The 22,720-nt window shown below is 53.8% G+C and overlaps 1 protein-coding gene across 1 annotated transcript in view; it reads left to right on the forward strand.

The window, feature by feature from the left end:
• Positions 1–22,720, forward strand: part of ZAN (zonadhesin) — a 35,857-nt gene that overhangs the window by 7,885 nt on the left and 5,252 nt on the right. The window contains exons 12-37 of the mRNA XM_044936416.1: positions 250–334; positions 1,165–2,655; positions 3,388–3,572; positions 5,931–6,072; positions 6,233–6,349; positions 6,843–6,967; positions 7,165–7,310; positions 8,117–8,260; positions 8,618–8,725; positions 8,829–8,998; positions 10,053–10,255; positions 11,536–11,677; positions 11,952–12,199; positions 12,428–12,608; positions 12,854–12,965; positions 13,322–13,416; positions 13,721–13,897; positions 15,605–15,813; positions 16,074–16,218; positions 16,511–16,755; positions 16,847–17,011; positions 17,214–17,338; positions 17,654–17,943; positions 21,231–21,442; positions 21,908–22,049; positions 22,364–22,611. Coding sequence (XP_044792351.1) covers positions 250–334; positions 1,165–2,655; positions 3,388–3,572; positions 5,931–6,072; positions 6,233–6,349; positions 6,843–6,967; positions 7,165–7,310; positions 8,117–8,260; positions 8,618–8,725; positions 8,829–8,998; positions 10,053–10,255; positions 11,536–11,677; positions 11,952–12,199; positions 12,428–12,608; positions 12,854–12,965; positions 13,322–13,416; positions 13,721–13,897; positions 15,605–15,813; positions 16,074–16,218; positions 16,511–16,755; positions 16,847–17,011; positions 17,214–17,338; positions 17,654–17,943; positions 21,231–21,442; positions 21,908–22,049; positions 22,364–22,611 — 5,652 coding nt within the window. The remainder of the gene's footprint in view (positions 1–249; positions 335–1,164; positions 2,656–3,387; positions 3,573–5,930; positions 6,073–6,232; positions 6,350–6,842; positions 6,968–7,164; positions 7,311–8,116; positions 8,261–8,617; positions 8,726–8,828; positions 8,999–10,052; positions 10,256–11,535; positions 11,678–11,951; positions 12,200–12,427; positions 12,609–12,853; positions 12,966–13,321; positions 13,417–13,720; positions 13,898–15,604; positions 15,814–16,073; positions 16,219–16,510; positions 16,756–16,846; positions 17,012–17,213; positions 17,339–17,653; positions 17,944–21,230; positions 21,443–21,907; positions 22,050–22,363; positions 22,612–22,720) is intronic.

Here is a 22,720-nt window from a genome sequence, read left to right on the forward strand (position 1 = left end):
AACGGCTGGGGCCCGGGAGCACCACCAGGACTGTGAGGATGGATCTCTGGAGGAAGGGCGGAGCAGAGGGCACTCTGTGTTCCCCACCAGGCTCTCCAGCCCCTGGGAAGGCCAGGGCCCACATTGCACTGTTGAGGCCAGAATAAGGCGACATCTTGGTGGAAGACAGACCCTCTGCCGAGAGAGTCACCACCTTGCCAGGCCTTCACTTCTATTTTTCTCTTGTTTTTTTCTCCCTCGGACCTTCAGCTGATGTTTGAGGTCGAGAGGGGCTCCCACGCTGCCTTCGTCGTTGCTTTGGGTTTCATCTTCATCGGTCAAGGGACCTGTCGAGGTAAGACAGGACCCCAGGCCCTGGAAAGGGGGCCACACTCTGAGATGAACAGCACTTGGGCTTCTCTGCACACGCTGTTCACAACTTACTGATCAGAGACTTATGAACGCGTCCTTTGTCACCCAAACATTACTGACTGGAGACGTTTCCATATTCACTTACATAACAAATTGCTGGCCACAGGCATTCATTTCTGCAAACACCAACACCGCCCCCCCCACACCCCCACCCCCGCTACCCTTTCAGTAATGTGTTAAAATACAAGTCCTCTTTTGTGTCCTGGTGGCTCAGCTGGTAAACAATCCACCTGCAATGCAGGAGACCCAGGTTCAATCCCTGAGTCAGGAAGATCCCCTGGAGAAGGGATAGGCTACCCACTCCAGTATTCTTGCCTGAAGAATTCCATGGACGGAGGAGCTTTGTGAGCTACAGTCCATGGGGTCACAAAGAGTCGGACACAACTGAGCGACTAACATTTTTGTGTCTGAGGCCTCACCAAGCTTTGTCTTCTGTGTTCTGCCCACCTGTACCTTCCCGGCCCCATTGGAATGCTTGCTTGAATGACTTTGGTGCCATGGATTTCTGTGGTTGGAGCCCTTACCTAGTGAATGGTGAGCCTGAAGGGAAGGCTGACATCCCATTTGTTTCGTTTCCCGAACCCAGCGCAAGAGCAGACATATGTTAGGGGCAGTTTTTGTTGAGTGTTGAGTGAGTGGAGATGGGGTAGGGATTAGAAGGGGTGCAACAAAGTTACCCACTCCAATTAGATGGGGGTCAAGATGGGGGTGGTGTGATATTGACTAAACTCCAGGAATTTTTTTTCTTTGCAGGACCAGCATCTACAGTGCTCCCTCCCAAACCTCTAGGTCCCCCTACTGGCCCTTCTGAAACCCCTGTGACCCCTGAAGAAACATCCACCACCTCCAGTGAAATATCTCCTGTCCCCACAGAAAAACCTGTGGCCGCCACAGAAAAACCAACTGTCCCCAGTGAAACACCCATTGTCCCCACAGAAAAGCCTGTGGTTACCGCAGAAAAGCTGACTGTTCCCACAGAAAGACCTACAGTTCCCACAGAAAAGCCCACCATCCTCCCTGAAGAACCCACCTTCCTTCCTGAAGGGCCCACCATCCCCACAGAAAAGCCCACTGTCCCCACCGAAAAGACCACCATTCCCACTAAAAAGACCACCATCCCCACAGAAAAGCCCACTGTCCCCACTGAAAAGACCACCATTCCCGCTAAAAAGACCACTATCCTCACAGAAAAACCCACCATCCTCACTGAAGAACCCACCTTCCTACCTGAATGGCCCCTTTTCCCTAGTGAATGGCCCCCTGTCCCTACAGAAAAACCCATAGTCTCCACTGAAAGGACCACCATCCCCACTGAAAAAACAACCATCCGCACAGAAAAACCCATGGTCCCCACAGAAAAGACCACCATTCCCACAGAAAAAACAACCATCCCCACAGAAAAAGTCACTGTCCCCACAGAAAAGACTACCATTCCCACAGAAAAAACAACCATTTCCACAGAAAAAGTCACTGTCGCCACAGAAAAGACCACCATTCCCACTGAAAAAACAACCATCTCCACAGAAAAAGTCACTGTCCCCACAGAAAAGACCACCATTCCCACTGAAAAAACAACCATTCCCACAGAAAAAGCCACTGTCCCCACAGAAAAGACCACCATTCCCACTGAAAAAACAACCATCTCCACAGAAAAAGTCACTGTCCCCACAGAAAAGACCACCATTCCCACTGAAAAAACAACCATCTCCACAGAAAAAGCCACTGTTCCCACAGAAAAGACCATTCCCACAGAAAAAACAACCATCTCCACAGAAAAAGCCACTGTTCCCACAGAAAAGACCACCATTCCCACAGAAAAAGCCACTGTCCCCACCAAAATGACCACCATTCCCAATGAAAAAACAACCATCTCCACAGAAAAAGCCACTGTTCCCACTGAAAAGACCACCATTCCCACAGAAAAAGCCACTGTCCCCACCAAAACGACCACCATTCCCACTGAAAAAACAACCATCTTCACAGAAAAAACCACTGTTCCCACTGAAAAGACCACCATTCCCACAGAAAAAACCACTGTCCCCACCAAAAAGACCACCATTCCCACTAAAAAGACCACCATCCCCACAGAAAAGCCCACTGTCCCCACTGAAAGGCCCACACCCCCCATGACACCCCAGCCCAGCCCAGCTCCTGTACCCACTCAGCCGACAGTCTTCACGATGCCAAGTACCTCCATGACCCCTGTGACCCCGGCCACCACTACAACTCCGAGACCTGCTCCCGGTACGTGGTGAAGCCTCGGACAAAGAGCTGGAAGTCAGAGACAGTGGTGAGGAGAGGGCTGGGGAAACGCATGCTGTAGAAAAGCGCAGTCTCAGAGGGAAGAGAAGCCAATCATGGTGACTTTAGAAAGAAAGATGGGGACAACCTTGAGAAGGATGGTGGGGGTGGGGTGGGGGATGGGTGGGGCGGGGTGGGGGATGGTAGCGTGGGTGTTGTGAACCAACCCCTATAGACTTACTAGTGCTTCTCCTTTTACTGAGATATAATTCACTGCCGTCAAAGTTCATCCTTTCAAAATGTATGATTTGGTGGTTTTAGTGTGTTCATAAAATTGTGCAACCACCCTCCCTTTTCCATTTCAGGACATTTTGCATCACCTCAAAAAGAAAGCCCATATCCATCAGTGGGCGTTCCCTGCCCCCCAACCCCTCAGCCCCTGACCACCACAAACCTGCTTTCTGTCTCTCTGGATTTGCCTGTTCTGGACAATTCATACACTGGGAATCATGTAATAGGTGGTCTTTTGTGACTGGCTTCTTTTTTCTCAGCATGTGTTGTTGTCAGGGTTGTGGTTTATCCAGGTTGTGGTTTGTGTCAGGACTTCCTTCCTTTGAATGGCTTAGTAACATGGGCCTACTTCCTTGAGAAGAATGGTGGCAGGGTGGGGGGTTGCCAGGTAGAGGGGAGACAGGAGAAAAGCTGGGGGTTTAATGGAGGCTGGTTTCCCCTCAGCCATGTGCCCTCCGAATGCCCACTATGAACGCTGTGCCTGCCCAGCATCCTGCCAGAGCCCCAAGCCCACCTGTGGTCTCCTTTGCAAGCCTGGCTGTGTCTGCAACTCAGGCTTTCTGTTCCACGACTCCCGCTGCATCAATGCCTCTTCCTGCAATTGCTTCTACAATGAAAATTACTACAAGGTGAGACCTAGGGCTGTCCATTTCCCCAGAGGGGGACTGTGAGCCGAACCCCTGGGGTTTGGCGCCACCTGCTCCCCAGATGGCATAAATTTGGACCCACGGGACATTCTCAAGGGGTCAGCTCTTGAGCAGTGATGACCTGGTGCTGGAGTCTTTCATTCATAGTTCCCTGGCCTGGGATTGAACCCTCAACCCTTGCAGTGGAGGCGCAGAGTCTTAACCACTGGACCGCCAGGGAAGTCTCACGGCGTGTGGTTTTTGATGGTCACTCTCTTCACACAATGAATATTTGCTAAGCAGTCACTTTGGCCCAGCCTGACTCTAGGTTGTGTGGAAGATCCTGCCGTCCTGAGGCCCTGTCCTCAGTGCTCCTGGAAGCTTTGAAATTTTTGTATTTCTCCATCCTATACAGGCAGCCGTGACTCACTAGACCCTAAACCAGCCAGGTATTGCAGGGCCCTTATCTCCATCCTGAGGAAAGTCAGGGGTCCCTGTGTATAGAGAGAGCCCTGCACACTGAGTACATTCAGGCATTTTCAGGGCAGAATGAAGCATTCCAGAACCTTCTTCCAAAGGAACTTTCAGGGAATTAGTGGTTAGAACTCGGCACTTTCTCTGCCAGGGCCCTGGGTTCAATCCCTCATTGGGGAACTAAGATCTCGAAAGCTGAGAGATGTAGCCAAAACAAAACAAACAAACAAGGAATTTGCAGATTCTGATAGGATCCGTCAAAGGAGAGGTGATGCTAGTCTTGTCTCTCCTTGTTGATTGCCCCCGGGCGCCCCCAGAGTTTCTGGAGGCTGCCTGCCGATTAGTGCTGTCCAGAACGGACAGAGGCAAGCCTCATATGGCACTTATGTGTCCTGATAGCCACTTAAAAAAAAGTATGGGACTTCCCTGGTGATCCAGTGGTTAAGACTCACCTTCCAATGCAGGGGGATGCAGGTTCAATCCCTGGTTAGGAAGCTAAGATCCCACAAGCCTTGGGGCCAAAAAAAAACCCAAAGCAAAACATAAAAAAGGAATATTGTAACAAATTCAGTAAAGACTTTAAAAATGGTCCACATCAAAAAAAATCTTGAAAAAAAACAAAGGTGCAAGGAAACAGGTTAAATTAACTCCAGTCATCTACCTATTTCAAAAGGTAATTAATAGTTATTATTGAGATTGTTTATGTACTTTTTTTTTTTCTAATGAAGTCTTCAAAATCCAATGTGTATTTCACACTTAGAGCCATGTCAGTCTGCACTGGCTACATTTGAAGAGCTCAGTGGCCAGACGTCGGCTATTGGCCATTATATTAATTAAATAGAGCCGCGGAGAGTCAGGCTGATCTGAGCTGCAACCTGGATCCGGCACTTGTTTGCTGAGTGACCCTGGGCAAGGTTCTCTCTTGACCTCTTCAAATCTGTTTCCATATCTATAAAACGTGCACAATAAGATTTTTTACCTCATATGGTTGCTGTGAAGATGAAATTAGGTCCCGACACAGACCAGTTACTTAAATGTTAATTATTATTGTTAGCAATTTATGATGAATATAGTCAACCTATTAAATAAAAGTGCAGTCAGCTATTCATTATTGAATAGTACATCTTCTCAGCTCTGGTGGTCTTCCCCTGGGGCATCAGAGTTCCTGCTTGTCTCCTTGAGGGTGACTTCCTCCTCCAGCCCTCCTAACCTGTCTCCCGGGTGTCCCTGTGTCAGTGTTGGGATTAGCTTCAGCAGTAGCTGGGATAGAACCATCTGCTGATGTCAGAACCACCAGCGCCAGGCATCTCTTCCCTCTGCCCTGGGAAACACATATGGATTTATGTTCACTTATAAATTTAATAAACGTAATTGGGTACCTTCAACCCTCTTGGCGTTGGGGTCACCATGAATAGGGCAGGTTCACATTCTGGGGGAGACATAAGGAAGTATTCATTAAATGAGAACTCTTTGCCAGGCACTGTGCTATGTGTTGGGGCTGTTGAGATAGCGAATAAAGATAGACACACTCCCTTGTGGGGGAGCTTATCAAATAATCACAAAAATTAATATAAATTTTGGTTGTGTTAAGTCCTAGGAAGGAGAAGTACCCACAGCTAGTCAGGGTGGTCTGGAAGGTCTTCCTGAGAAGATAGCAACCCTTGAGCTGAACTCTGCTGGTTGTATGGGAATGGTTTAGATGGGGGGAAGGAGGACAGGCTCCAACACAGCATGTGCAAAGGGCCTGGGATGAGCAGAAATCTCTGCTAGGCGATGGGGAGAGGAGTCTGAACAAGGTGAGGTCTGCAGAAGGAGGGGATGAGACCATGGGATGAAACAGTCTGCTCGGGAGTGGTACCCTTGTGACCCCAGCCTCCTCGCTCTCAGTCAGGGACAGAGTGGTTCAGCCCCAACTGCACAGAACGATGCCGCTGCCAGCCTGGCAGTCAGATAGAGTGCCAGCCCTACAAGTGTGGGACAAACACAGTGTGCCAACTGAAGCATGGCCAGTACAGATGCCACCCCTATGGTGAGACCCCTCATGTTCTCCCCGCCTGTCCCCATGGGTGAGACACTGGGTTCCCCATCCCTTCCTTGACCAGGGGAGCTGGGACCACTAGGTGGGTGAGGTGGCCATGGTGCCTGGCCTGGTAACCCAGCTTCACACGTCCCCCGTATCCCCTCGGCAGGCACTGCCACCTGCTTCATCTATGGAGACCCTCATTACTTAACCTTCGACGGGAGGTACTTTAACTTCATGGGCAAATGCACCTACCTCTTGGCGCAACCCTGTGGCAACTCGACAGGTAGGACCCTGGAGCTGCCTCCCCTCCCTGTCCCCACGGCCTGGCCCTGGAGTCTGAGGTCGGGAGAGCTGGGCCTGGGCGCGCATGGGCTGGTGGGGAAGGGCCAGAGCTGATGGCGGGGCAAGATGGGAGAGAACCGACTGTAGAGTGAGGGATGGCACGTCCATCTGCAAAGCAGGACTTTCTCAGGACCAGACCATGGGGACCAGGCAGGTGAAGACTCCTCTCGGCATCAGTTGCTTCCTGGGCCTGCTTGGCCTGAGGGCGTACCTGGCAGCAGACACCCCCTTCGGCTGGGGTGGGGAAGGCTTCTCGGGGCACGCAGCCCCAGGCTGTCCTGGATGACGCCCCCACTCCTGCTGGGGTCCTGCCTCCCCTCTGGCTTTATCCCCACAGGGTCAGGTGGGGCCCCCCCTCTGTGGGCACTCAGAAATACTTCTGGAATGAGCGAGCCCCGTGACGTTCTCCCCTGACCCCTATTCTCCTGGCCCAGAGCCGTTTTTCAGGGTAACGGTGAAGAACGAGCAGCGAGGCCTGGAGGGCGTGTCCTGCCTGAGCAAGGTCTCCGTGACTCTGTCTGAGACCACCATCACCCTGCTCAAGGGCAGACACACGCTGGTAAGGCCATCCTCCACGCAGCCCCCTGGGGCTGCCGCGGGGGGAGCCTCATCCGCCCAGCTCCCCCAGAGCGTTCCATGTGGAGCGGAAGAGGTCATGAGCATGCCGTGGGGTTGTGGGAGTCAGCTGTGGGGTCCTCCTTGACCCCCGGATCTGTCTCTCCTCTCTCTCCTCCCTTGTCCACCCCCACCTTCCAGGTTGGGGGTCAGCGAGTCACCCTCCCGGCCATACCTTCTGGAGGCGTCTTCTTGACTCCAAGTGGGCGGTTTGTGCAGCTGCAGACGGCGTTTGGTCTGCGGGTGAGATGGGATGGTGACCAGCAGCTGTATGTGCGTGTGCCCAGGTGAGGGGGCGACCCAGTGAGGCGGCTGCCACTCCTCCCACTCTGCCCCTCCCTCCCTCTCGGGGACTCTCCCATCCCCCTTCCCCTGCCATCCCGGGCATTCATTCTCAGTCATGAGTAGGAAACACCTAGCTCCACCGGCAGGCCTCCCTTTGGTTGTGGAGGGGGAGGAAATGCTTTCAGGGCCGTGGGATAATAGCAGGATATATACACAAGGCTTTGGGAATGTTCTAGAAGGAGTTGCTGATGAGCTGTGGGAGCCTTCAAAACAGTGGCCTCTTGACTGCAGTCTTCAAGGATGAGTAGATCCCCAGATGGCCAAACAAGGGAAAGAAAGACTTGACAGAAATAGTGGAGGCTTCCCTGGTGGTCCAGGGAAGACTTTGCGCTTCCAATGCGTGGGGCACAGGTTCGATCCCTGGTTGGGGGACTAAGATCCTGCATGCTGCATGGTACAGGCAAAAAATTTGAAAAAAAAATTTTTAAGTAAAAAAAAGAAATAGTGAACAGTAATTCCAAGGGGAAAAGTGGAATGTCTTAGGATCAGCAAGAAGTTTGCCATGACTGGAAGATGGGGTGTGAGCAGAAGAAAGGGAGGAGTGGAGACGTGAAGATAGCTTAAGGGCGAGAGCTGGAGGTCATGGTGCGCCTGGTGCCTGGCGTGGAGCCCCGGTTCCCTGTCTGCACCTCTTGGTGCACAGCCCGCCTCTGCCCATGGCCTCCCCCGACCCCCGCCCCTCTGTGGTCCCTCAGATGATGGAGACCCTTACTCTCCACGAACACCCTTCCTTGTCCGCCCCTCGCAGCACCTACTCCAGCAAACTCTGCGGTTTCTGTGGCAACTACGACGGCGACAGTAGCAACGACAACCAGAAGCCGGATGGCAGACCAGCACGAGATGAGAAGGAGCTGGGTCACAGCTGGCAGATCTCGGACGATGAGGACCAGGCGTGAGGACCTCCCTGCCCCCCACTCCGCCCTCCTGCTCCTTTGCCCCTTTGAGGAGCCAAGAACCCTGACTGGCATCACTCCTGTTCTGCGCTCTCTGTATGCCCCCACGTCTGTCTTTCTCCTGGATCTGGTTGCCTGCGAAGTTCACTGCCACCACGTTTACCCCACCCTCACCATCTGTGGTGCCCAGGCGATTCTGAGCAGCCCCGCCTCCTGCTGGCGGGCCCCGTTTTCCCACCTCTTGGCGTTCAGATGTTGTCCACTAGGGGGCGTCGAGAGCGGGAAGACCGCCCGGGCCGGGAGGGGATGGAGGCGAGCCTCGGTCCTTAGGGCTTGTGGGGGTGAGTCTCTTCCAGGTGCCAGGAGAACCAGGTATCTCTCCCATCTTGTGATACTGACTTGAAGAACACATTGTCGAGTCCAGAGCACTGCGGACGGCTCGTGGTCGCTTACGGAGCCTTTCAGTACGTAGTGGAGAGGAGCAGGAGGGGCCATGCCTGGGCCCATCAAAATGGGAGGAACGAGGTTCTGTCCTCTCATCCCTTCTGACCTGGCCTCTCTCCATAGGGCCTGCCTGCCTCACCTCAAGGTCTCTTCCTTCTTCGACAACTGCATGCTTGACATGTGCAACTTCCAGGGGCTGCAGCAGATACTGTGTGGCCACATGTCGGCCTTGACTGAGACCTGCCAGGAAGCCGGCTACGCGGTGAAGCCCTGGAGGGGACCCCAGTTCTGCCGTGAGTCGTGCGAAGATGCCGGACCCCTTTCTTCATGCTCACACGTCAGAGGGCTGGTGGCTTCTGAGAATGGTGGCACAGGCCGGGGGGTGAGGGGGCGGCGCCTGGTGGAACCCCTTCACCCCTACACAAGGACCAGGAAATCCGCAGGGTCGGAAACCTCCCCTGAGAAAATCACAGGGTCACCTGCACACTCAGGAAGGCTTCCCAGGGTTTCCTCCCAGCTGTGGATTTTCCAGGCAGTATTTTCACTCTAGGGCTTCCCTGGTGGCTCAGACGGTAAAGATTCTGCCTGCAATGCAGGAGACCTGGGTTTGATCCCTGGGTCTGGAAGATCCCCTGGAGAAGGGAATGGCAACCCACTCCAGTGTTCTTGCCTGGAGATTCCCATGGACGGACGAGCCTGGTGGGCTACTGTCCATGGGGTCACAAAGAGTCTGACACGACTTAACGACTCAACAACAGCATTTCCACCCTGGGTTCAGCTTGGTTTTGTTACGTCTGATCTGGGCCCTGAGTACACTCTGACCTTTTTTATTTCTGTTAAAGTCTTAATTAAAGTTCTTTGGGAAAAGATTTTTTAAAAAGAAAAAGAGAAAAAGAAAGCCTTCCCAATGACCTGAGGGTATGGGTGTGAGAGCAATGCACATGTGTGTGAATGCACACCAGGTGGAGCAATATACACGTAAAATGCAGACTGCTGGGTGGGAGGGCGCCCCACAGCTCCCAGTCCTGGCCCAGCTCTCTGGGGTCCTGCTTGAGCGCCTCGGTAGGGCCACATGGGTTCTGATTGCTCCCCTGGGGCCTGCCTACACAGCAGAGCTGCTGAGGCTCCTGGTGGGTCTGCTCCCGGGGTCCTGCCTCTTGGCACCTCCCTGCAAGGTCCCCTCCAGGCCCAGGGGGTGGAGGCTGAGCTCCTTGGTGGTTTCTCCCAGTTCCTCTCTTCTGGAGATCGGGCTGAAGCCTCTGGCCATGGGCCTTCCGAGCTCCAGGTTGGGAACTACCTCTTTCCTTTTCTCCCAACCCTGCCTCACCTGTGCCCCCCCTCCACCAGCGCTGGCCTGCCCACCCAACAGCAGATACACCCTGTGTGCCAAGCTGTGCCCTGACACCTGCCATTCCATGTTCTCGGGCATGGCCTGCCAGAACCGCTGCGTGGAGGGCTGCGAGTGCAACCAGGGCTTCGTCCTCAGCGGGCTCCAGTGCGTCCCCCAGTCCGAGTGTGGCTGCCTTGACCTCACGGCCGGCTACTTCAAGGTGGGCCGCCGGGGCTGGGCCGCTCTCAGTGCTGCAGCCAGCAGGCACTTGTGCGGGTTCTGAAGTCCCTGACCGGCTGGTGGGCAGGAGACTGGGGGTGGGGGGAGGGGGAGGAGGAGCGCTTAGGTCTAATTCCCCTTTTTCTTTCTTCAATTCCAATACTTTTCACCAGAGTCAGCCCAGGCCCCAGCAGAACCTGGGACCCCCGGTTCTCTCCCTTCCTGTCTCCCCTGCCCATCACTTCCCTGAGTCACTTCTCTTGTTTCTCATCCTCTGAAAGCCCAGGCATGTCTGCATCTCACCCGCATTCTCTCGCCTATGGAGGGTCCATTTCTCAGTTGCTACCTGGACCTCACCCGAACCATCTTCTCAGAGGCAGTGCTTGGAGCTGGCCCTGATCTGTGAAACCTCTCTTCCTTCTTTGCAAGGCCTGAGGATGAGATCCATCCAAGCCTTCCCCAACCTGATGTCCATGGGGCTCTCCCCTACTCAGAGCTGTGTTCCAGGCTGGCCCCCAGAACACTCCTTATCCCCATTTTACTCTTTCAATTTCACCTTCTTTGCAGCCCCTTTCCCCCTGCTCGGCCTCCCAGGCACCACCTGAGTTAGCCACCTTCTCCTCCTTTGAGGTCCTGTTGAAATGCTGCCTCCTCCTTGAAGCCCTCCTGATGGGACCCTGAGAAGCACCCCTAAACTCTTGCAGCAAGTGCCAATGGCAGGAAACACCCTGGGTGCCCTGATGGTCACCTCTGGGTACATAACGGGCTGGGGCACGGGATCTGTTTGTTTACGTGTTGACTGTCCCCTCTGGACTGTGAGTTCTGTTAGGGCAGGGGCATCGTCCATCTGGTTCATTACTGAATTCCTGACGCCTGGCACAAGGCAGATGATAACTATCTGTTGAAACAGTGGACAGACAAATAATGGAGTGACTGAATGAATGAGCGAATGGAGCTGAGCCTGGAGCTTTGGGATGACACGAACACCTTCCCAATGAGCAGGCAGTGATCTGAATAGCAGTGCTAAGATGACTTTCTCTTTTAAAAAGCGCGTGTTTGTCTATTCATGGCGGCACACCGACTCTAGCTGCGGTGCCCATGCTGCGGTGTGTACAGGCTTTGTAGTCGCTACACGCAGGCTTAGTTGCTTTGCCACATGTGGGATCTCTGTTCCCCAAACTGGGATTCAACCTGCGTCTCTCTCCTGCATTGCAAGGCAGATTCTTAACCACTGGACTATCAGGGAAGTCCTGACCAGGGGACAACTTCTTTTCCTTTCAGGTAGGGGAGCGGTGGTTCAAGCCAGGCTGCAGACAGCTCTGCATCTGTGAGGGCACAAACAGAACTCGCTGTGTGCCGTGGCAGTGCCAGGCCCAGGAGATGTGCGGTCAGCAGGATGGCACCTATGGCTGCCACCCTCAAGGTGAGCCTGGGGGCTGCCCAAGTGACCTGGAGCGGAGGCATGGTCCTGTCCTAAAGCAGACAGCTGGGGTATAACCAGGGGCTGGGGGGTGATTGCCCGGAGTCAAGACAACGCCTTTAAGAGCCCAGACAGTGAGGCTGGAGCAGTCCCTGACCTTGCCCTCTCCACGCCTCACCGACCACCCCGATGAGCCATGGGTACCATCACCACGTGGACTGGCCAAGATGGCAGATCAAGGTGAGTGCATCCCTGAATGCCATCTCCTGGTGCCCAGGGTCAGCCACCTGCACTGTCTGGGGGGATCCCCACTACCTGACATTCGATGGAGCCCTGCACCATTTCATGGGCACCTGCACCTACATCCTGACCCGGCCTTGCTTGTTGAAGTCCCTGGAGAATTACTTCTTTGTGAGCGCCACCAACGAGTTCCGCGGAGGAAACTTGGAGGCCTCCTACGTCAAAGCCGTCCAGGTGCAGGCCTTCGGCATCAGAGTCTGGATGCTCAAAGGCCGCAAGGTCATGGTGCGTGCCTGCGCCTGCCTCCCTGGCCCCACCCCCAGCCCACGCGGCATCTCTTCCCTTCCCCCTTGCCTGCAGTTATACCTGTCCGGCAGACACCGAAACCTCAGTTTCTGAGACACACCTGCCATCCCCCCACCCGCCCCCACCCCCCGCCTGCTCCCTGGTCTCTGCCCCGTTGTTATCCTGTCCCCGGAGCCTTTCCCTACCTCGTCCTCCCTACCTCTGTAGCTGGACGGTCGCCAGGTGGCTCTGCCCCTGTGGTTTGCGCGCGGCCGGATGACCGTGAGGTCCAGTGGCTCCTTTATTCTCCTCTACACGGACTTCGGGCTTCAAGTTCGCTATGACGGGTACCACCTGGTGGAAGTGACCGCTCCCTCCTCCTATGCCGGCCGGCTCTGTGGGATGTGTGGTGAGTTCCCTGGGCACATGCAGGCGAAGCGGGGACCACGGGCAACCCGAGCCTCTCAGGGATCTTGCTCATCCACACGTGAACAAGTGCTTGGCGATCTGTTACTCAGTTGAGGGCATTGTGTGTGAGGGTATGCGTGAAGGGAAGCCAAAGATGAAGGAAGAGAAAAGGCTTCTTTTGGAGAGAACGTGGCTTCTCGGTCCTGGGACCGAGCCTGCGGCCTCTCTGACTGCTCGGTCCCCCAGGGAACTACAACAACAACAGCCTGGACGACAATCTGCAGCCTGATAAGCGACCTGCTGTCAACTCTGTGCGCTTGGGGGCCTCCTGGAAGCTAAATGAGTTATCTGAATCTGGGTGAGCTGGGAATGGGGAGAGCGGGGAGCTGGACCGGGCGGGGGAGCTGCCTGCTTGGCAGGCAGCCTGGCGGTGTCCCCAGTCTCTCCTGGAGTTGATGGAAGGTTGTTCTGACCTCCCACACCCCTGCCTGCTGATTTCTCCCAGGCTTCCTGACCTGTCTCTGGGGAAGTCCACCCTGAGATCTAACCTTTCTCCTTCCTGCTGCATTTGCTGACCTTACCACTCAAGGCCCTCACTCTGTTCTCCTCTTCCACCCTGGTTCCCCTTCCCGCTCCCCTCTCCATGTCTGCTTTGGCTTTTGGGAAGTGTCCTCTGATCCTAAATTCCTGTCCCTTCCCCTCCTCCTCTGTTAGCTGCTTTGCTGCAGATGCCAGGCCCCCCAGGTGCCTGGAAAAGAATGCAACTGACCCCTGGAGTAAGAATTGTGATATCTTAGTGAATCCTCAGGGTAAGCCACACAGGGGCCCCTGTTTGCTTCCCCCTCCACCCCCTAGGACAGGAGACAGAGGAGGGGGGCTGATCATTGAGGGAGGGAGGTGAGACAGGAAGTTGAGACAGCAGAGGGGATGCAGAGGCAGTGGTCACCTGGGGGCGCTGATGGATCTGTGGGGTTTTTTTGCATCTCAGGCAGTAGGTTCTTAATAATCACGGGTTTGGATGGAAGTGGATGTATGTAGACTTTGCCCCAGAGCAGCCTTGTGGTTCCGCTTCCTCCCGAGGCTCACTCTCACCTACCTCGTTTCATCCACCAGGACCCTTCTCCACATGCCACAGGGTGGTGTCCCCGCAGGCCAGCTTTGCCAGCTGTGTGTACGGCCAGTGTGGGACCAAGGGCGATGCCTTCACCCTGTGCCGCTCCCTGCAGGCCTATGCGTCCCTGTGCGCCCGTGCCGGCCAGGTCCTCACGTGGAGGAACAGCACCTTCTGCCGTGAGTGACCTAGCGGAGTCCCCTGAGCCCCGCCCTTTCTCCCTCTCCCTCAGTTCTCCTCCGCTCTCCCCTTTGCAGCCCGGCCCCCAGCCCCTATGTGGGACGCCCTCTGTCCCCCACTCTCCAGTCACTTGGAGCCCAGCCCCCACCTTCCCCTCGACTCCCTCCGCTGGGAACCCCCGTCTGACTTTCACCTCACCAATGGCACTAGTGGGAAAGAACCTGCCTGTCAATGCAGGAGACGTAAGAGATGCAGGTAGGGACCTAAGAGACCTGGGTCAGAAGACCCCCTGGAGAAGGGCATGGCAACCCACCCCAGTGTTCTTGCCTGGAGAATCCCCATGGACAGAGCTATAGTCCATAGTGTCACAAAGAGTCAGACCTGAAGCGACTTACCAGCACCAAAAAGTTCTGACCTCATTTGGCTACTGTCTCCTTCTCATCTTCCCCAGGTCACCCATGTGATGACCTTTCTTCTTCTTTCCCAGGAACTCTTTTTGTTTTCTTTTAATTGTAGCAAAATATACAGAACACAAAAATTACTATTGTAACAAATTTTTAAGTGTCCGGTTCAGCAACATGAAGCGCATTCACCTTGTCATGCATCCATTGTCACCATTGTTTCCAGAACTTTTTCTTCTTCCCGAACTGAAACCCTGTCCCCATTAAACACAGGTCCCCATCCCTCTCCCCCCAGCCCCTGGCAAGCATCATCTACTCTCTATCTCCATGCATTCGAGGACTCTAGAGACCTCATCTAAGTGAAATCACACCGTATTCATCTTTTTGTGGCTAGCTTATCTTCGTATGACTTCCCTGGTGGCTCTCTGACAGTAGAGCGTCTGCCTACAATGCGGGAGACCTGGGTTCAATCCCTGCGGTGGGAAGATCTCTTAAAGAAGGAAATGGCAACCCACTCCGGTATTCTTGCCTGGAGAATCCCATGGACGGAGGAACCTGGTAGACTACAGTCCATGGGGTCGCAAAGAGTCAGACATGGCCGAGTGACTTCACCTTATCTTAGTATAATGTCCCCAAGGCTCACCCATGTTGCAGAGGGCACCAGAGTTTCCTTCTTTGTAAGGCTGAATCATATTCCATTGTATGGATGGACCCCTTTTTGTTAATCCGTTCATCTGACACTTCCAGGAGCACTCTTGAAACATTTTTTTGTCCTGTGTCGTTTGTAGGATCTTAGTTCCCCCGCCAGGGGTTGAACCTGTGCCCTCAGCCATGAAAGCGAGGAGTCTTAACCACTGAACTGCCAGGGAATTCTCTCTTAGGAATTCTTTTTTTTTTAATCCATTTTTAAAAATTTTAATTTATTTATTTAATTTGGCTGTGCTGGGTCTTCGTGGCTGCGCAGGTTCTTCTCTTGTTTCGGTGCTTGGGCTTCTCTTTGCGGTGGCTTCTCTCGTTGCAAAGCACGGGCTCTAGGGCACGTGGGCTTCAGTAGTTGTAGTGGGTGGGCTCAGTAGTTGCGGCTCCCAGGCTCTGGAGCACAGGCTCAGTAGTTGTGGCGCACCGGCTTAATTGCTCCGCGGCACATGGGGTCTTCCCGCATCAGGGATAGAACCCGTGTCTCCTGCATGAGCAGGTGGATTCTTAACCACTGGACCACCAGGGAAGCCCTTAGGAGCTCTTCAGGCCCCAAGGTCAAGAGAGCTGGAAATGACTCTTCCTTCCTACACGCCAATCTCTTCTTAGCTCTGAAGTGCCCGTCAGGCAGCAGATACAGCCCCTGCGCCGACCCCTGCCCGGCCACCTGTCTCAGCCTGAGCACCCCGTCGTACTGCCCGTCTTCACTGCCCTGTGCCGAGGGCTGCGAGTGTCAGAGAGGCCACATCCTGAGTGGGACCACCTGTGTGCCCCTCAGCGAATGTGGCTGCACCAGCCCCGGGGGCGCCTACCACCCGGTGAGAAGCCAGACTGCAAGGGGGCCTCCATGAGTTGGGGGCCAGAGGGCTCAGAGCCTGCAAAGAGGTGGGGAGGGGCAGTGCTGGGGGCTGAGAAGCAAAATTCAGAAGCCTGGAGCTTGAGAAAGGCTGGTGATGGAGGTGGGAGGCCGAACGAAGCCGACCTCTTGGGGGCCCCGGGGTGCGGCGGGTGGGGGAGGCCTCCATCCCTCTCCAGCTTCCAAGTTTCTATCGGCTCCACTGATGTCCGCGCCCCACAGGTTGGGGAGAGATGGTACACGGACAGCACGTGTTCCCGGCTCTGCACCTGCTCCATCCACAACAACATCTCCTGCCTCCAAACCGCCTGCAAGCCTGGCCAGATGTGCTGGCCCCGCGATGGGCTGATGCGGTGCCGGGGGGCAGGTAGGAGGCCCACTGAGCATGGAGGAGGAACTTCAGCCACCAAAACTGCCCCTCCGTCCAGGAGGGCTCCTCGGGGTTCACTCATGGCTCCCATGGCAATCGTGAACTGGGGATGTTATAAGTCTCTCCCAGGCTGAGAGGCACCTGCTCCACCTCCTCGGGTCTTGACTCTTTTCTTTGTCCCCTTCCCTTCTGAGGCTCCCTCTCCTCCACATCCTTTCCTTGAAGGTGGGGAGAAGGCCTGTTCTTGCTGGAGGCTGGACCACTCCTCAGCCACCTTTCTGTCCTCCAGGGATGGGAGTGTGCCAGATCCAGGACAGGTCCCAGTACATAAGCTTCGATGGCAGTTACCATGCCGTCCGGGGCGCCTGCACTTACGTCTTGGCGAAAACGTGCCACTCCACCATGGACCTGCCTTTCTTCAAGATCAGTGGCAAGAATGGGAAGCAGCAAGACCAAGCCCACACTTTCTACCTCCGCAAGGTCTACGTACACGTCTTTAATACTCTGGTCACCCTGAAGAAGGACCACGTGCTGGTGAGCGGGGCGGTGGTGGGGGAAGGATGTGGGCTCTGGGGACGGGACTCTGGTCCTTCCTGCTGCTCACGGGTCCTGCCTTCCTCTCTAGATCAATGGCACATGGGTCCCCCTGCCCGCGACCTCCCAGATCCGAGGGGTCAAAGTCATTTCCAGGGATGGCTACATGGTGCTCACCATCAGCATTGGGGTGGAAGTCAAGTTTGATGGCAGTGGTTTCCTTGAGATCGAAATCCCAAAAGCCTATTATGGAAAGGTGAGGAAAACATCTGGGTCACTTTGTAGGGGCGTCAGCCTGCAGGAAGCAGGGTGTCCGACTGAAGAGTCACTCTCCAGAATGGGAAAAAGCTGCAGGGAGGGGGGTGCCTTTCTCTTCGGAGTGGAAAGGGGGTGCCAACCACAAATGCCCTCTGCCATCCCCGGTGCAGAAGATCCCTCTTTCCTCTCTGCCCACCCAGACCTGCGGCATGTGCGGGAACTTCAACGGTGAGGAAGAGGATGAACTACTGATGCCTAATGACGAGCTAGCCCCAGATGACATCACGTATGTGGACAGCTGGCAAGATAAGGAGATTGACCCAAGGTAATTGTCCACAAAGACTCTCTCCCTTTGTTGGCATAGGAATGCGAGTTGGGATTCTAGACCGTATGGCCCACCCAGGATGGAAAGACTGGAGTGGTCCTCTATGTGTATCGCTTGACAGGGGGTGGCATCTGGGTCTTCCCGTCTTGGCTTCAAAACGTGGGAGGTGACGGGGGCCACGTGGAAAGCTGGTCAGAGCCCAGGCCAGCTTCCAGGTGAAGACAGGGGTGGTCTAGAGGGCGGTTTGGGAGCGCCAAGTCGTTTTCATAGATGAGGCCGTGGCTGTCCCTGTGATGACCCCCTTTCCCTTCCCAGTTGCCGAGATGATGACAAGGCCGAAGAAGAATCGGAGGAGCCAGAAATGACCTGCCAGCCAGCTGACCTGGAGAGAGCCAAGGAGCAATGCCAGGCAGTCTTTCAGACTCCAGGCTGGGCAAGGTGTGCCAGCCGGGTGATCCTCAGTCCCTTCTTGGTCAGATGCACCGACAGCCTCTGTGAGTTTGGAGGCCTGAGCAGCACCCTCTGCCAGTCTCTGCAAGCCTTCGCGACCGCCTGCCAAGCCCGGGGCATCAGGCCTCCCATCTGGAGAAACAGCAGCTTCTGCCGTGAGTGTCCCCTCTGGCCACCCCTAGACTGCTCCCAAACCTTCTTTTCATCTGTGTGTGTCTCTCTCTTTTTAAAAATATGAGTTTGGTACTTCTTTAAAAAAAAATTATTTTTATTTTTATTTATCTGGTTTGCACCAGGTCTTAGTTTCAGCCTGCTGGATCTTTAGCTGCAGCACGTGGGATCTGGGCTTCCCTGGTGGCTCAGACAGTAAGGAATCCGCCTGCAGTGCAGGAGACCTGGGTTCGATTCCTGGCTTGGGAAGATCCCCTGGAGGAGGGCATGACAACACACTCCAGTATTCTTGCCTGGAGAATCCCCATGGACAAAGGAGCCTGGTGGGCTACAGCCCATGGGGTCTCAAAGAGTTGGACATGACTGAGCGACTAAGCACACACACACATGTGGGATCTAGCTCCCTAATCAGGGATCAGGCCCCAGCTCCCCTGCACTGGTAGAGTGGAGTCTTAGCCACTGGACCACCAGGGAAGGCCCCCATCTGTGGAGCCCTGAAAGCTCCTCCATTCTTCTTTTTGGTGTTTCCTGACCTATTTCTGGAGAAGGCAATGGCACCCTACTCCAGTACTCTTGCCTGGAAAATCCCATGGATGGAGGAGCCTGGTGGGCTGCCGTCTGTGGGGTCGCACAGAGTCGGACACGACTGAAGCGACTTAGCAGCAGCAGCAGCAGACCTATTTCTGGTCTCATTTTCTCTAATGTGGACCATTTACAGTAAGCTCTTAGCCGGTGCCCCCTATCGCAGGATGGCACAGGCTGCTTCTTAGCACTGTCATTCCAAAGGATATGTGATCATGTTACACTCGCAAGCCATTGCGCCTGCAAGTCCGCGCTCCTCTCCTCGATGTTTGAGATCCTGTGAGCTGTCCACTCCCAACTCCCCCTGTTCCTTGTGACCGGCATCACCTGTGACAAACCATCCTGTTCCCCACGTGGGCCTCGCTTTCCCACACCCCTTCCTGCCTTCATACACACCCTTCCTTGCACCCCAAAAGTTCTGTCTTCTCCTCTCCTGGCAGATTCCAAGGCATTCTTCTCTAACTCTTTCCTTAAAAAAATTTTTTTTAAATTCTTATTCACGTACTATATTCTTCTACCCTTTAAAGGTATACAATTTGGGGATTTCCCTAGTGGTTCAGGGGTTAAGATTCCGCTGCAGGGAATGTGGGTTCGATCTCTGGTCAGGGAACTAAGAGCCTACATGCTGCATGATTCGGAAAAAAAAAGTATACAACTCATGGATTTTCAGTATCTTCACAAGGTTATACAACCAGCCCTGCTATTTAATTTCAGGACTTTAAAAATTTTTAAACAGTAATGTGTTTTTCGTATGTGCTGCATTCCTATGGTTCAAAATTTTTTAAAGTATTAGAAGATTCCCAGTGAAAAGTCTCTTTTCATCCTGACTCTGGGGCCCAGGCCCAGCCTGCTCTTATCCGCATCTGAGTATTTTTCCAAAAGTCTTTTCTATCTGCACATACAAACAAATGCAAATTTATTTCCCATATTTTCTTACCAACAACAGACAGGACACAGTCGTTTGTACCTCATTATTTTTCACTTGGCTGCCCTTCCTGGTCAGATATGTAAAAAGCATCCTTCCTCTCTTTTGCAGACACGTCATAATTCATTTGTCATGGTTTATTTAACTAGTGTCTATTGATGGACTTCCTAGTTGTTTCCAGTCTTTGGCTCTTGTAAGCAGTGCTGCGATGCATAACCTTACGCAGATGCAGGTTTCTATGTGTGTGTCTCTTATCTGTAGGATAAATTCCTAGCAGTGGAATTGTTGGATTGAGGATTGTGTGGATTTATGCTTTTGAGAGATTTTGCCAAATGGCCTTCCATAGAGGTTGAGGCATTTACATTCCCACCAGCAACACACGAGACTGCCCATTTCCCCGCAGCCTCGCCAACACAGAGGATTATCATGCTTTTGGATTTTTGCCAATCTGATAAGTGAAAGATAAAAAGAGTCTTAATTTGTATTTTTCCTATTATGAGTGAGGTTGTGCATTCTTTCATACATTTAGGAGCCGTTTGGATTTCCCTTCCTGTGATTTCTTCCTACCTATTCACCATTTTTCCACTGGTTTGTTGCCCTTTATTGAAATATTTTATAGATGTCCTTTGTCTGCTACAGAGAGTAGCCAGCCCTTCATTAGTGCTATGAGTAAAAAATTTTTTTCCATGTCTTTTTTTTTTTTCCATCTTTGGCTTTTTATTTTTTTACCATGCAGAAATATATATATATATGTATTTACGAGGTCAGATATAACAGTCTTTGTTTTATGGCTTCTGCATTTTGAGCCCCAGTTACAAATGCCTTCCCTACTGAAGTTAAAAAAATTTGCCTACATTTTGCTCTAGCATTTGTATGGTTTCTTTTTTTGTATATTTAAATATTTTGATCCGTGGGGATGTATCCTGGTGTGTAGGGTGAGAACTCAATCAACTTCATGTTTATTTTTTTCCAGTATTATTAAATGACCAGTCTCTTTTTCCACTGACTCAGATGTCACATTTTATATTAAATTCCCATGTGTATTTGAGTTCCTCTTTGGGCTTTTTCTCCTCTTCCACTGCTCCATTTAGCTTCATTTACTAGCAACACAATGTTGTGATCATTGAGAGTTTAAGTAGTGTTTAGATTTCTGGCAGGGACATTTAGTTTTTTTTGTTTGTTTGTTTTGGTTTAGAGTTTTCCCAGCTTTTTTGGTTTGTTTATATCCTCATCTCCACTTTAGTGTCATCTTTCCCTATTTAAACAAAAAACACAAAATCCTGTTGGTATATTTTATTGCTATCATATTAAATGTACAAATTATCTTAGGGAGGGAATTCCTGGGCAGTCCAATGGTTAGGACTACAGGGTGCGCAGGTTCGATCCCCAGTTGGGGAACTAAGACCCTGAATGTGGCCCCACGTGACCTAATAATGGTAATAAAATTAATTTAGGGAGAACTGACATCTCCATGTTGTGGACTCTTGCTGTCTGTGAACGTTTCCATTTGTTTGCAAGAACTTCTGCTCAAAGGGCTTTATTTAGCTCCCCCAGCAGAGTGAGTCCCTCCCTGCCCTGGGCTCCTGTCATGCCGGTACACAGGCCAGTCACATGCTTGCTGACCACCTGCACCAAGGTCGCGCTGCACGTGCTGCCCGACCACAGGCTCACACGCCAAGATGGGAGGACCATTCTTGCTCTATTCTGTCCTCAGGCCCACCATGGAGCCCACGCTCAGTCCGCGTTTCTCCCCCACCCTTCCAGCTCTGGACTGCCCCCCCAACTACGTCTACACCGACTGCTTTCCCCACTGCCCCCCCACCTGCGACAACCCGGAAGGCCGGTGCAAAGGCTCCAGCGGTCCCTCCATCTGCCAGGAGGGCTGCGTCTGTGAGCCCGGCTACGTGCTCAAGGAGCGGCGGTGTGTGCCCAGGAGTCAGTGTGGCTGCCGGGATGCCCGGGGCAGATTCCTCCCCGTGAGTGGGGAATGGGAAGTAGGGGTGGGGGGGGGGCCACCCACACACCTTCAGGATGCCGCCTTCCCCGGGCCTGTGCCGCTGCGGCTGGCGCTGGGTGTGAAGGCTGGTGGCTGGGCTGGGTGGCCTCCTGCCAGGACTGGGGTAGAAGGTGTATGGTTTGGATGTGAGGACTGAGGCATGGTAGAGTGGCCTTGGTTTGAAGATCTTGGTGGTGCCCCTCATGAGTCACAGGGCTTCTGTGACCTCAGTTTCCTCATCTGGAAGATGGGTTCAGCTGTACCTCCTGAGACACTTAGCACAGTGCCTCTAGGGAGCGGTACAGGGACATAGGGTGCGATGGCACTGGAACTGCCTCTGGCCTGTGCCAAGTGAGCCGTCAGACTGTGGGCTTAGACTGAAGTCGTCAAGGAAAGAGAGCTGGCCCTTCCCTCCTCACTCCTCCTCTTTCCGCGCTGTCTGCAGGAGGGTAACGCCTGGTTCTCCAGCAGCTGTTCCCAGAGGTGTACCTGCGGGGCGGGAGCCATTCAGTGCCGGCCCTTTGCCTGCCCTGCGGGCTCCCGGTGCGAGATCAATGAAGATGACAAAGAAATCTGCAAACCCTACAGTAAGGGGGCCCTCGGGAGGTGCAATCGGGGGACACCCAGGCTGGGGGCTCTGGGGAGAGGAAGCTGCTGACATAGACAGAGGTGGGCTCTCACCTGTTACCAGCTCCCTGATCGCCTGCAGATTCTCTCTGGGATCTACCTTCAGGGCAAAAAGAGCGAACCAGGCAAGGGAGATCCTCTCAAGCTGGGAGAGGGAGAGGGTGGAAATATCAAGTTCAGGGAATAGGAGGCATCGGGGGCAAGCGGGTGAGGGGCCCTGGGGCCGTTCCACTGGGCAGGGCCATTCCTCCTCAGTGCTGGCTCTTCTTGGCAGGGTCGGAGCGATGCACGGTTTATGGGGACCCCACTTACCGCACGTTTGATGGCCTCGGCTACCGTTTCCAGGGCCGCATGACCTACTATCTGGTCAAGACCGTGGATGTGCTCCCCACTGGCGTGGAGCCTTTCATCGTGGAGGGACGCAACAAGATGTATGCGTCTCACAACCCCGTTTTCCTGCATGAAATCATCGTGATGGTCTACGGCTACACGGTCCAGCTCCAGCACGAACTGGAGCTTGTTGTAAGAGCCGGGCCAGGCAGGGTGGGTCGGGGGAGGCAGGTCGGTCCAGGAGAGGCCACCATGAGCAGGTGGAGCCAGGGCTGCCCATTCCCTGGGAGGTTCCTGGCAG

Source organism: Bubalus bubalis, chromosome 24 (assembly GCF_019923935.1).
Source record: "Bubalus bubalis isolate 160015118507 breed Murrah chromosome 24, NDDB_SH_1, whole genome shotgun sequence".
Classification (NCBI taxonomy): Eukaryota; Metazoa; Chordata; class Mammalia; order Artiodactyla; family Bovidae; genus Bubalus; species Bubalus bubalis.